At 39.8% G+C, this 13,452-nt stretch overlaps 1 protein-coding gene across 1 annotated transcript; it reads right to left on the reverse strand.

Moving 5' to 3' along the window:
* Positions 1 to 4,245: 4,245 nt before the first annotated feature.
* Positions 4,246 to 5,233, reverse strand: LOC148122698 (olfactory receptor 2A12-like). The gene has a single exon (XM_087903870.1). The coding sequence runs from the start codon at positions 5,188 to 5,190 to the stop codon at positions 4,246 to 4,248; it is 945 nt and encodes a 314-aa protein (XP_087759996.1). The 5' UTR covers positions 5,191 to 5,233.
* Between the last annotated feature and the right edge of the window lie 8,219 nt (positions 5,234 to 13,452).

Here is a 13,452-nt window from a genome sequence, read left to right on the forward strand (position 1 = left end):
CATATGGAGATTTTTGTAGCACATCATCCTTTATGAAATAACTTGTTACTGTCAGCAGATATATTTCACTGTCATGAAATCCTTATTTTATTTAAACATCTTAAATATTATGCAGGTCTCTGAAAAATCTGAAGACTATCTATCTATCTAAACTATACCTCTGTTTGACTTTGAAAATATACCTAATATGACTATAAGTTTGATTGTAATATGATTACTAACCTGCAATTCTTAATTATGCTAAACAGTTTCTAATAGTACCAATCAGGGACTAGAACTTTACATTACATTTTTATATGAGCTACAAAGATACAATACCTTAAATGAGAGTAGAAACATATATAGTATGTTCTAACAAAAATAGCCCTAAATGTGCATTAATATAAAGAAATCCATACCAGTGTAAAATATTTGAGATTAATAATTTATTTTTAGTTTAAAAGTAGAATCAGTAATCTATCATTTTAACCTATTATTTCTATGCCACATACCATACAAAAAACTCAGAAAGGGTGAAAATCTAAAAAAAATTTCAAAAAACACAGGAGTAAATTTTCATGACATTGGATAAAGAAACAATTTCTTAGAGCTACTGCAAAATAACAAGAAATAAACATGCTTGGTCAGGTAGAGTGGAGAATTCCTTTAATACCAGCACTAAGAGGTCAGATTTGGGAGGATCTCTGAGTTTAATGCTTGCCTGGTCTACATAGTGAGTTCCAGAAGAGACGGGGCTACATAGGAGAATCTGACTTTTTTAAAATTATATAAATTGCATTTTACCAAAGTAAGAACTTTTATAAAACAAAGGATATCAACAAAGAAGCAAAATTTCTCCCAGGTGTGGTTTTTCATCCTATAATTATAGCACTAGGGAAGAGAAGGAAGAAAGATTGAAAATTCAAGGTAATCTTCAAAATTTGGAATGTTTTAGGCTAGCCCTGGATATGCAAGAATCCTCAAAAATAAATATATAAGTAAGCTGTAACATGAGAGCCTGCTTGTTAGGGTTTTTGTTCTGCCCAGTTCCCACAGGTTTTAGGTTCCAAAGAAAATCACACAGAAAGTCTACATTAATGATAAACTGATTGGTCCATTAGCACAGGCTTCTTATTAGCTCTTATAACTTATATTAATCCATTATTCTAGTATATGTCAGCCACATGGCTCGGTACCTTTTTCAGCAGGGCAGATCACATCCTGCTTCTTACAAATGGCGCCAACATGTGGACAGCTGCATCCACATGAAGCCTGAGTAAGCTTGGGAAGTAATTCTAGACAGAAAAGATTAATCATGGCTTCTTGGTAGCAGCAATTTCTTGGATCTTCTCTGCTTGCTAGAGGCAAGTGCTCTCATAAATGAGAGAGGCTTCCTGATTCAACTTTAGCTGCAAAACCTTGCAGCTCTTTTAAAAGGTCCGGCCATGAAACACTTAAATGGTGTTGGCAAAAGCTGACTGCATCCTTTTTGATTTTCAGTGATAGCAGGAAAAAAGCTGCACCATTTTAAAATGCTGACTTTCTGGGCCATCCTGCCAGTGCAGAACTCTTTAAGGCAAGAGTTCTGACTACAAAGAAAGCATTTGAATGTTGTTTGTGGACACATTGTTGCAGCTTGCTTGCTGGCAAGGACCTTGAAATGTCATAGAGTTATGACCATAAACATGGTTACAGCCAGTACCTCTGCCATGAGGCTGAAATCTCAGAAAGCTAAGAAATGGGATGAATCCAGCAGTCAAAGCCAGGGCTTTAATCCTCTCCACATTGCTTAGCAAATTAAAGACTCATGTGGTCATAAAAAGAGAGCTATATACTAAAGAGAGATTCAAAGATGAAGAAAACCTCTAAATGGTTTATAGTGTGTTAAAATTATATGCAGGATTGGGAGAGAAAAGAAAAAGGCTAAATTCCTTAAAATAAAAAAGAAAGAAAGAAAGTAGCTGGGTGTGGTGGTACACCTTTAATGCCAACACTTGGGAGGCAAAGGTAGCCAGACCTCTGTGAGTTCAAGGTGTGGTAGCACACACCTTTAATCCCAGCACTGGGGAGGCAGAGATAGGTGGATCTCTGTGAGTTCAAGGACAACCTGGTCTACAGAGTGTGTTCCAGGACAAACATACACAGAAACCCTGTCTCAAAAAGCCAAAAATTAAAAATAAAAAGAGTTCAAAATAAAGCTGCATAAAGATGGAAAACACACAGAGAATCTTGATACTGTTTGCTATTATGCTCTCTTTGAATTGTTTGAATGCTGAGGAAGGAGCAACAGCTGCTAAAAGATATTTGTTTATAAATGCTGCTAAATTAATCCAAGATAGGTGTTTTGAAATTACCTTGACTTCAAAATTGAAGTCAAAAGGTATGCTACTTTGGAAAAGAGATTTTGCTTTTGTTTCCACGGGAAATGAGAGGCTGTGGATTCATTCTGGGTTAAGAAAAATCAGGTTTGACCAAGGAAGACCACCTGAGAAATCTCCAGTAGGAACAGATGGCCTGGATTTCTGAGTTCTACATGCAGAACAGGTTCAAGACTGCTGCCTGAGATGATCAAGACTCACAGAATACTCCAGTCAGAACTTGATCATAATTCAAAATTTCCTTTAGGTCCCCATAAGATTATCAGCACCCCCAACCAGCAGGAAGTAGCCTGGAATACTATACCCACATTCCCAAATAATGGACTATGGATGTTCATGTTTTCTTTAAAAAATGGGGGGAGGGGGGAATGGTGAAGGACAATTCTGTATTCTGTCAATTATGTTTTAAATAAATGCTGATTGGCCAATAGCCAGGCAAGATGTATAGGTGGGACAACCAGACAAGAAGTAGAGTCAGGGCAATGAGAACAGGAGTATTCTGGGAAGAAGCAAGCTCTCTCCGCAGTACTGTCCAGACACCAAAAGAAGCAAGATGTGACCTGCCCTGCTGAAAAAGGTACTGAGCCATGTGGCTAATATAGGTAAGAATAATGGGTAAGAATAAGTTATAAGAGCTAATAAAAAGCCTGAGCTAATAGGCAAATCAGTTTATCATTAATGTAGACTTTCTGTGTGATTTTCTTTGGAACCTAAAGACTGTGGGAACTGGGCAGGACAGAAACCCCAACAAGCAGGCCCTCATGTTACAGTAAACAATGGTAAGGAGTATTAACTATGAAAGAAGAGTACCCATTATCTAAAAATACCTGACCACAGAATAGAACTAGAAGGCCTGAGGCCTCCTTAAGAAAGATTAGTTCAGTCACTGAATCATAGAGGAATCTGCTGATTGATCAGTGAAGAGGTAGGCAATCTCTTAAGATGGTAGGCAATCCATTCCCATTCAAGAGTGGAAAGGGAGCCAGCAGTCAGCAGTCAATGGTTGGACATGCCCTTAGTTGCTGCCTATGAGGAGAAAAGTTATAAAGGATCTGATGAGACCCCAGCACCCTTCACTGCCAACATTGTCGCTTTTGACAGAAGAGGCCATATCTGGTTTTCGCATAGACCTCATTGAATTTACATGTGAAGTTCATTCTCTGAGTGTATTACCTCTCTTCCACACTCTATCAGCTTACTTCTGTCCTAAGAACACATGCTGCACTATTAGCATGCAGTGCCTCAGCCTCTGCTGTCTCTGCTATGCTATCCACACTTAGCATGTTTGTGTTGGGTTATGGGTATGCTGTCATGTTCTGGGAACATGATGTACATGACTTGGTGACTCCTAAGTAAAGAAACTAACACGTCAGACCATGGACACAGAATGTGTATTGCTTCTCTCTAGACAAAAAAAAAAACAAAAAACAAAAAAAAAACCACTTCCCACCTCCTGCTGTCATGCTGGGCCATACTACTTTTTGGCCAAGAGTATGTATACAAAGAGATGCAGGTCGTTCTTGAGAAGCTGAGTCGTTATGAGTTTGCCCACTGTTCCTACCCTTCTGTTCTAGGATGACATGTTAGACATAAGGTTTCTCCTTCAGGATGGATGTGAGAGAAAAGAAGGTCACTCCCAACCCACAGCTACAAGCATGAACAACAAATGATTATTTACACTTATAACCCAGTAAGATTACTGAGGTGTTTCAGATTATATCTTATTATAGCCTGTCAATCAAGATAGTCACCCTGGTTTCACAGTGGTTTCTCCCAGTTACCAAGTACTATGTATGTCAAATACACAGGACAGCTGAATAAAATAAAGATTCAGTCCCTTTACCAAAAAGTGAATAATTCACTCCAGCTTTTCCTGGATCCTGGCTCACTAGTCCACCCTACCATGTGCCATCACCTTAAGAAATGCCCTCTTGATGTCCTTGTTCCTCAGACTGTAGACTATCGGGTTTAGCAAGGCAGTGAAGGCATTGTAAAAGAGTGAGATCTGCTTGTCTTGCTCGGGGGAGTAGCTGGAGTTGGGCCTTAGGTAGATGTAAGTGCCTGGACCATAGAAGAATGAGACCACAGTCAGGTGGGAGGCACAGGTAGAGAAGGCCTTGCAGCGGGCTTGGCTGGACTTGATCTTGAGAATAGCCATGGCAATATAAATGTAGGAGGTCACAATGAGGGAAATTGGAATAAGAAGCATAAAAACACTCAAGACCTGGTCCACCATCTCAATGATGTGGGTATCCATGCAAGCCAGGCTACGTACAGCAGGGCCTTCACAGAAATAGTGGTTGACCTTGTTGGGTCCACAATACGGTAGACTCATAGTGAAGAATGTATGTAACAAAGCAGAAAGGAAACCACAGACCAAAGATCCAGCTGCCAGTCGTATACACAGTTCCCAATTTAGGATGACAGTATAATGCAGTGGGTAGCAAATGGCCACATATCTGTCATAAGCCATGACAACAAAGAAGGTGCACTCAGTTATACCCAAGGCACCAAACACGTACATCTGCATCCAGCAGCCAGCAAAGGAGATGGTCTGAGAGTGAGCAAGAAGATGTACCAACATCTGGGGCAAGGTGGTAGTGACATAGCCCATGTCCAACATAGCGAGAATACAGAGGAAGAAGTACATGGGAGTGTGCAGTTGTGTATCCAGGCAGATCAGCAGGATGATGAGCCCATTGCCCATGACTGAGCTCAGGTAGATGAGAAGGAACACAATGAAGAGGATGCTGTTGGTCGTGGGGTCACTGGAGAAGCCAAGCAGGATAAACTCAGAAACCCAGCTCCGGTTCTGTCCTGGAATGATCCACATGGTGGAGGCTGTATGAGAATCACATTCATCTAAGAGTCACCTGACATAGGCAGAACAGGGAGATAAAGGATACTGAGTTGGCACAAAGGTTAAGAGACTGACTGCTGTTCCAAGGACACATTGCTCAGAACTGTCAGTGCCTCCAGTTCCAGGCCATGTGACTCCCTCTTCTTACTTCCACAGGCCAGACACACACATGGTTACAGACATGTATGTTGGCAAAAACACATATGTATAAAATGAGAAACAGTAATATTTAATTAAGAAAAGGTGGGATGTGGGTTCTGAGCACTGTTCAGTTTCTGTGCATTCTTCTCAAGTTACTGAACCTCCCCGTGTCTCAGTCTCTTCACCTGTCCAATGATGCTGCCAACAAAAATGTCGCAGGAGAATGAGGAATATCTAAGGCATTTCATATAACTCCTAGAACCTGAACATATACGCAGTCTCACATTCTTATTCCTTCTCAGGAAGGGAGAGACGGGGATCCCCAGAATAGGACAGGTATCTACTCTAGACTAAATGAAGGGACTGCATTTAACTGAGAGAGCATGTCTTAAGGAATAAAGCAAAAGCAACTAAGGACGCACCCCATGTCAGTCTCTGACCAGACACACACACACACACACACACACACACACACATACATACACACACACACACACACACACACACACACACACACACACCACAGACTTATGCAAAGAAGAGAGTAAATAAGGAGATGAAGAAGACAGAACACACAGAGACACAGGCACACACACAAATATGAGTAATGACAGAAGGTCACATGTGCACTGGAGACACTGTAGTCGTCCCTGGGAATGCTGATGGATGATGTTGATTGTGAGCAGGAAAGTCATTACCTGTGCTCCTTTACCTGTGCTCCCTCTGCACACAAACAATTAATTACAGGTGTAACATGGCTTTAAGTGATAAATCTAAAGCAAGCTTTTTTTTTTTTTTTAGATTCAACCTAATAAGTATCTATGCGTCTATCTGTTCTTTTAGAGGAAGCAAAAGTAAGATTTCTCTAAAAGAGCACTTTCCTTCAAGGGAAAAATAATGGTAATCTCGAATAAGCAAAGGGAGTACACAAAATATTTATAGAGAATTAGAAAATCACAAGCATAGCAGCAGATGCTCCCACAGAATAGTGAACCACATTTAAAGGGCATTTTACAGGCAGCTGTCTAGTGAGCACTGAGGAGGCTGAGGTTCTCAGCACCATTACATCTGGAGATTGCCAAGATCAGCACAGCGCCAACGCCCACCTCCTCTTCTCACTTCACCACACACCTACCAGCCTGGCTACAATAACGGAATCTAGTGTTGACAACAGTAACTGGATCCAGTGGGATACATGTATTAAATGTGTTCAACTTTAGGGAACACAGCCAGGTACACAATAAAGGAATGGTTTTAATTCACTCTCCCACTGGACTTCCAGACCAGTGGTTTTTGATTTTGCTTACAGTGTCCCAGCAGGATGGTGACCCAATTTTATCAGTGCCCAACTCACAGATGAAGATATTAGGATGGAGTTTCAGGCCAGAAAAAGAAAAAATCTACACGTATTAGCTCCAATCTATATGTAATACTTAAATCTGGATGATTTAGGTTCAGGGGTTCTAGTATATTCTTCACTGTATAGCATCATTAAGATAAGCTGGGCTACAACAAACTAACTACCCCCTTTCCCAAAACAAAGTAAAATAAAACAAAAAGATTATTATTTGACTGTCCACAAAGTGCATGAAGCTGTACCGTTGTGGTGTGGTGTCTCCTTCAAAGACACTGACCATTGCTATTTTCTCATGGATATGGCTTTTTGCTTCTCTTGAGATCTTTGAACTAAAGACTCCATATCTTTATGTTGCAACGTGATTTAAAACAGAAAAACACTCTGTAAATATTTATTGCATTGAAAAAGGGAGGAAGGAAGAAGGACGTAAGGACACAAGGTTGATAGGGAAGAAAGAAAAGCAACCAATGAGGGAAGAGGTCTGGGGAGTTTGAGATGTGTGTACAGAAGACCTGGAGATGGATGATTGACTAATTATTATCTCTAGACCCACATATGCCTGAACCCTACCCCTGATCCAAACATCAATGACTGCCTTACCACTTGTAAATCCAAGGATTGGGTCACTGAGTGGCAGTTTCTTGCTGTCATGAGGAAACCCCATAAAGCAACTAAGTCCAAAGTGATGGGATTCTAGGCAACTCAATCTCCAGAAACATTCCAAGGTGCTGTAGAGTTTAAGGGACTGAATCTCTCACTTCCTTTGCAAGTAGACCAGCCCCAGCTCCTGAAGATGGCACCTTTACAATCACGCTTAACAAAGGCAAGCTGAAACATCTCCACTTATTCTCAGAAGGACCAGATGCTGAGGTTTAATGACCCTACATCCCCTTTGAACTTCCCTAGGGGAGCTGGGAAAGGGCCATTTCTGTTCCCTGGAGGGATGCTAAGATGATACCTGAATGCTGTCAACAAGAACACTAGAATGAGACCCTTGGGAATAGAGCAGGAAGAAACAACCCATAGAAGGAGTGGTGAGCTTTTCCCTTTTCTAGACAATTGAAGAATAAAAGCAGCTAGCTCAGAGAAAAAGAGGTGGGATATTTTTGCCTGATATACAGGTCAAGGACTTAAGTTCTCATTCTGACTTCTCTTTTACTGCCCAAACCATGAACCCTAACACTCAATAAAACCATGTTTGAGTCACACTCCTCTTACTTCCTTGACTACTTTGGAGAAGTCATAGGCCCTGTCCCATTTCCTGCCACGCAAAATCTGAGCAAGTTACCCAGAACCTCTGATGCTAATAAAGAGATAACAATAAATGGAGTTGGAGGATACTTAAGAGAAGAAGAGGATTTGCCGATCTTGCAGAATATTTAGTTGGGGTTGCAGCACAGACATGGCAACTCAAACCATCTATATTTACAGTTCGATAGGATCTAGTACCCTCTTCTGACTTCCCCAAAGACCAGGCATGCATGTGCTGTAAATGTATGTATGTAGGTAGGTATGTATGCATTTATAGGCAAAATGTTGATACATATAAAAAAAAACAGTCAGCCATGGCATAGTAGCATGGAAGTCAGCAGTGACATCCCCATGAGAGTGCAGTGAGAAAACTCTCCAAGGGGCTCCTGCCTTTTAGATGCAAATAAGAATTTGAGTCCAAATAAATCAAGTTCTGGAGCATGTTCTCTTGAATTTGCTGTTATTCTACCTCACTTGCCTTTTATGGCATTCCAATAGTAATCCCTTCTAGGCTGGCTAGAAAATAAATGTGATGATGTCACCACCCTGCCACAAGTTCTGTCCAGTGTCCCCTGACTTGGAATCTCAATCCCTGCCTGCTATCTGTGTCTTGGTTTCCTAAGGGTTCAAAAGGAGAAGACTGGACTATAAAGTCTTCCTGTTGAGTGTGGATTGATTGATTGATTGATAAAGAGTAAGAATTACTGTGAGCTGCTCCTTAGACACAGTCAATAGTAAAAGTTAATTATAAAATGGCAATTAAAAATTGTATTGGAATTAAATTTATAAGTTTCCAGAAAAATAACACAAAGATAAGCCTCTCTAATGTCTTCTGATTTTCAGTTCAAATATATGTATATTACCCACAATATATTGCAGAAATAATTATATATTAAACACTTTAATTAAAGAAATTATTTTCAAGCTGGTCTATGTGTAGTCCTGCAGTGTCCAGAGGAACACGTCACAGAGAATCCAGACACAACTGACTTTTAGAGAGACATTTTCTGGTGTCCCGGTTTTCATACATTCCCCTTTCCAAGTTCTTATTTTTCTGTGAGTCTGCTTTTATGATGAGAATTTCCCTCCTATTCTTAACAACCAAACTAAAATGACTTCTCTCTTTCCCTACAAAAACTCCAGAAGAAAGTCAGCAGCCCTTTCCTTTCTTAGAAACTCCTCTGGAAACTTATAAATTTAATTTCATTTTGTGATTTTTTTTTCTTATATGCCCCTTTGTTTCCTTTTCGTCAGGTTGCATTGTCCTCATACTTCCTTCCGTCACAATTCCTGCTATGCTTTACTCATAGAGAGGTGTGTGAAGGGCAGCTAGGCAACAAATAAACACTGTTTCCCATCGCAGCAGGAGTGCAGTGCTGGCAGCCTGTGGGATGACCAGGGCCGGCATCAGGGAAGCAGCAGTTCCAGGCAGCTGCTGTATTTTCAAAACTGGAATTACTAGATTCTTAGTTTCAAAATTGATATCTGACTGTTTTGTTAGTTTTTAGTTAATAAAATATCAACAGGAAATTGCAAAAAAAATTGTATTGGAAACATAGACAGAGTGCCTAGGAAAGTGGATCAGCTGTATATCACCTGAGAAAAGGCAATGTCTGAGGCTAGAGTTTGACTCTTATCATTTTAAAGGCAACACAAGCTCTGGACTCTGCATATCTTGATGAGCAACTCCATTTTCCTGTGCTCTGTGTTATAGTAGTTGTTTAGTGTGGTACATTTGCTAGTTAAACCACTATATAATGACATATAATCTCAGTAACTGTTCAGTGGCATGCATTGCAATCGTGACATTGGCCATCATGGGTACGTTTACACCTTAGTAATTGGTAAGTGATCCTGCTAAAATGAGAAACACAACAAGGCTGTCTTCTCTCTCCATATCTATTCAGTATAGTACTCAAAGATCTAGCTAGTGCAATAGGACAACAAAGGAGATGAAGGTGATATAAACTGGAAGGGAAGAATTCAAACTTTCACTATTTTTAGATGATATAATAGTATACATTAGTGACCCCAAAAATTCTATCATGGAACTGCTACAACTGATAAACACTTTCATTAATGTGACAGGATACAAAATTAACTAAAAAAAAAAAACAGTAGTCCTCCCATATACAAACAATAAATGGGCTGAAAAAGAAATATGAGAAATATCACCCTCTACAAATAACGTAAGATATCTTGGGGTAACAATAACCAAAGAAGTGGAAGACCTGTATGACAAGAACTTTAAGTCTTTGAAGAAAGAAACTGAGGAAGATATCAGAAAATACAAAGCTCTCCCATGCTCTTCTATAGGTAGGATCAACATAATAAAAATAGCAATCTTACCAAAATCAATCTACAGATTTAATGCAATCCCCATCAAAATCCCAACACAATTCTTCATAGATCTTGAAAGAACAATGCTCAAATTCATATAAAAAATTTTAAAAAACGGGATAGCCAAAACAATCCTGTACAATAAAGAAACTTCTCGAGGCACCAGCATCCCTGACATTGAGCTCTATTATAGAGCTACACTAATGAAAACAGCTTGATATTGGCATAAAAAGAGATGTGTGGGTCAATGGAATCAAATTGAAGACCCTTGATAATAATCCACACACCTATAAACACCTAATTTTTGACCCAAAAAAAGCCAAAATTGAACAATAAAAAAGAAAGCATCTTCAACAAATGGTGCTGGAATAACTAGATATCAACATATAGAAAGATGCAAATAGATTAACACCTATCCCATGCACAAAACTCAAGCTCAAGTGAACCAAAGACCTCAATATAAAAGCAACTACACTGAACCTCATAGAAGATAAAGTGGGAAGTAGCCTTGAATGCATTAGTACAGAAGACCACTTCCTAAATATAATCCACATAGCACAGACACTGAGAGAAATAATCAATAAATGAGACCTTCTGAAATTGAGAAGCTGCTATAAGGCAAACAATACAGTCAATAAGATAAAACAACATCCTACAGAATGGGAAAATATCTTCACAAACCCCGCATATGACAGAGGGCTAATCTCCAAGATATGTAAAGAACTTAAGAAACTAGACACTTAAATATCAAATAATCCAATTTTAAAATGACATACAGATCTAAACAAAGAATTTTCAACAGAAGAAACTCAAACGCTTGACATTTAAGGAATTACTCAACATCCTTAACCATCAGGAAAATACAAATCAAAATGACTCTGAGATACTATCTTACATCAGTCAGAATGGCTATTAACAAATCAATCCCACACCAGTTATGTTTTAAGGGGTTATTTATTTTGGGGGGTAAAACTTACATACACCATAAACCGTCAGGAAGGGAGCCTAGTCGCAGGAGCCGGGAGCAGGAGCCAGGAGCAAGCACCGGAACCAAGAGCCGGAACCAAGAGAGACCTTATCCGGAACTGCTTCTCTTTTTAAAAGAGAAATATACCATGCCCCAGTGGGCTGGTATTTCAGCAGCTATTGGCTGACGGAGCGGAAGTCGCTCCCCGCTGCACTGTGGGCTCGTATTTCAGCGACTATTGGTTGAGGCAGCGGAAGTTACTCCCACAACACCTCCCCCTTTTGTTTAAGTAAGAGAGTTCTAAGCCTACTATGAAATTATATACAGCAAGTACAAACCTACACAATTATATACAATAAATACAAATATCCTATTCTAACTAGCTTAAGTCTTGTATAAGAAATAACTTGGCCACGTCATGAAAAGAAAGTAACTACGTTTATATAATCTTCAATCCCATCAAAGATCTGAGAAGGGAAATAATGTTACCTGAGTAATTAGGAAGTGCAATCAAACTTCCAGAACATGTAACAAATCACATAGACAATTGGCTACCTGGGCAAACACCCAAAATCACGTTTGCAGCGTTGAAGCAACCAACTTTGGCTAAGGCCTAACGTAACTGACATACCATTTTTAAAGGCAAGGAACTTTTCAAAACTATCTTATCCTGTCTTGGCAGGATATGACAGTCCTGTTTTATCCATTTACGGATACTCTGTAACTCTGTCAGTAGTTGAGGTATGGGCATTTCTTTACCCAAAGGCCAGTTCTGCCAAGAAGAAAGGCTCCAGGTGAAGTGTCTTTGGTGCTCAACATTCTCTCGGGAATAGATCAGTGTTGCCAGGAGCGATTGTGTCTCCCTACCACAGAACTCTGAGTTAGATTAAAGGCCATTTTCTACAGCTCTTTGAAGAGGTTGAAGATTATCTATCTATACTGAATATAATGTCTATGTATCTAAAGAACCTGATTAGTCTAATTATAAATGACAAACTTAGATGACTATTGATCTATATTATTCTCAATATCTATCTAACTTAAAGACTGAAATAGTAAACAACTGTGCAATAAATGGGGACAATATGACCTCCAAGTATAAACAATGTGCAAGTATACATTGCAATATGGTAAATATATATATCAATACATAAACAATATATAAGTATCTTAATCAGAGGTAGAAGTGTACAATGCAATATGGTAAAATATACATATATCAATACAATATATATATATGTCAATACATAAAAATATTTTAAACAGAGGTAGAAGCATGCATGCCTAACATAGTCAACATAATTTAAGTTTGTATCAATATATAAGAATCAATATGGCAGGGGTTTCAAACAGCTTGCTGGAACTTCAAAGGGAGCTTGCGCTGTGAGCTGTTTGACTCACGTTGCAAGGAGAAATTTAAAAATCCGTGCCGAACAGGGCAAAGTAAGCCGGCAGAGACTGTCCGGACCTGTGTATCCTGGGAGGCCGAGCTGGGGGTGGGGGGGTGGGGCGGTTCTTAAACCAAACGCTGGGCGCCAATTATTAACGAATCAATCCCACACCAGTTATGTTTTAAGGGGTTATTTATTTTGGGGGGTAAAACTTACATATACCATAAACCGTCAGGAAGGGAGCCTAGTCGCAGGAGCCGGGAGCAGGAGCCAGGAGCAAGCACCGGAACCAAGAGCCGGAACCAAGAGAGACCTTATCCGGAACTGCTTCTCTTTTTAAAAGAGAAATATACCATGCCCCAGTGGGCTGGTATTTCAGCAGCTATTGGCTGACGGAGCAGAAGTCGCTCCCCGCTGCACTATGGGCTCGTATTTCAGCGACTATTGGTTGAGGCAGCGGAAGTTACTCCCACAACAAATGGCTAAGATCAAAAACACCAACGATAGCTTATGCTGGAGAGAATGTGGAGAAAGGGGAACACTCCTCCATTGCTGGTGGGAGTACAAACTTGTACAGCCACTTTGGAAATCGTATGACAGTTTCTCAGAAAATTGGGAATAAATCTACCTTAGGACCTGGTAATACCACTCTTGGGCATATACCCAAAGAATGCACAATCATAACACAAAGTCACTTGCTCAACTTGTTCATAGCAGCATTATTTGTAATAGCCAGACACTAGAAACAACCTAGATGCCCATCAATCACAAAATGGATAAAGAAAATG

Source organism: Myodes glareolus, chromosome 3, assembly GCF_982192425.1.
Source record: "Myodes glareolus chromosome 3, mMyoGla1.1, whole genome shotgun sequence".
NCBI classification, from domain to species: Eukaryota; Metazoa; Chordata; class Mammalia; order Rodentia; family Cricetidae; genus Myodes; species Myodes glareolus.

Coding starts and splice junctions, on each gene's coding strand:
- LOC148122698 (XM_087903870.1), bottom strand. CDS start 5,190: ATGTGGATCATTCCAGGACAGAACCGGAGCTGGGTTTCTGAGTTTATC.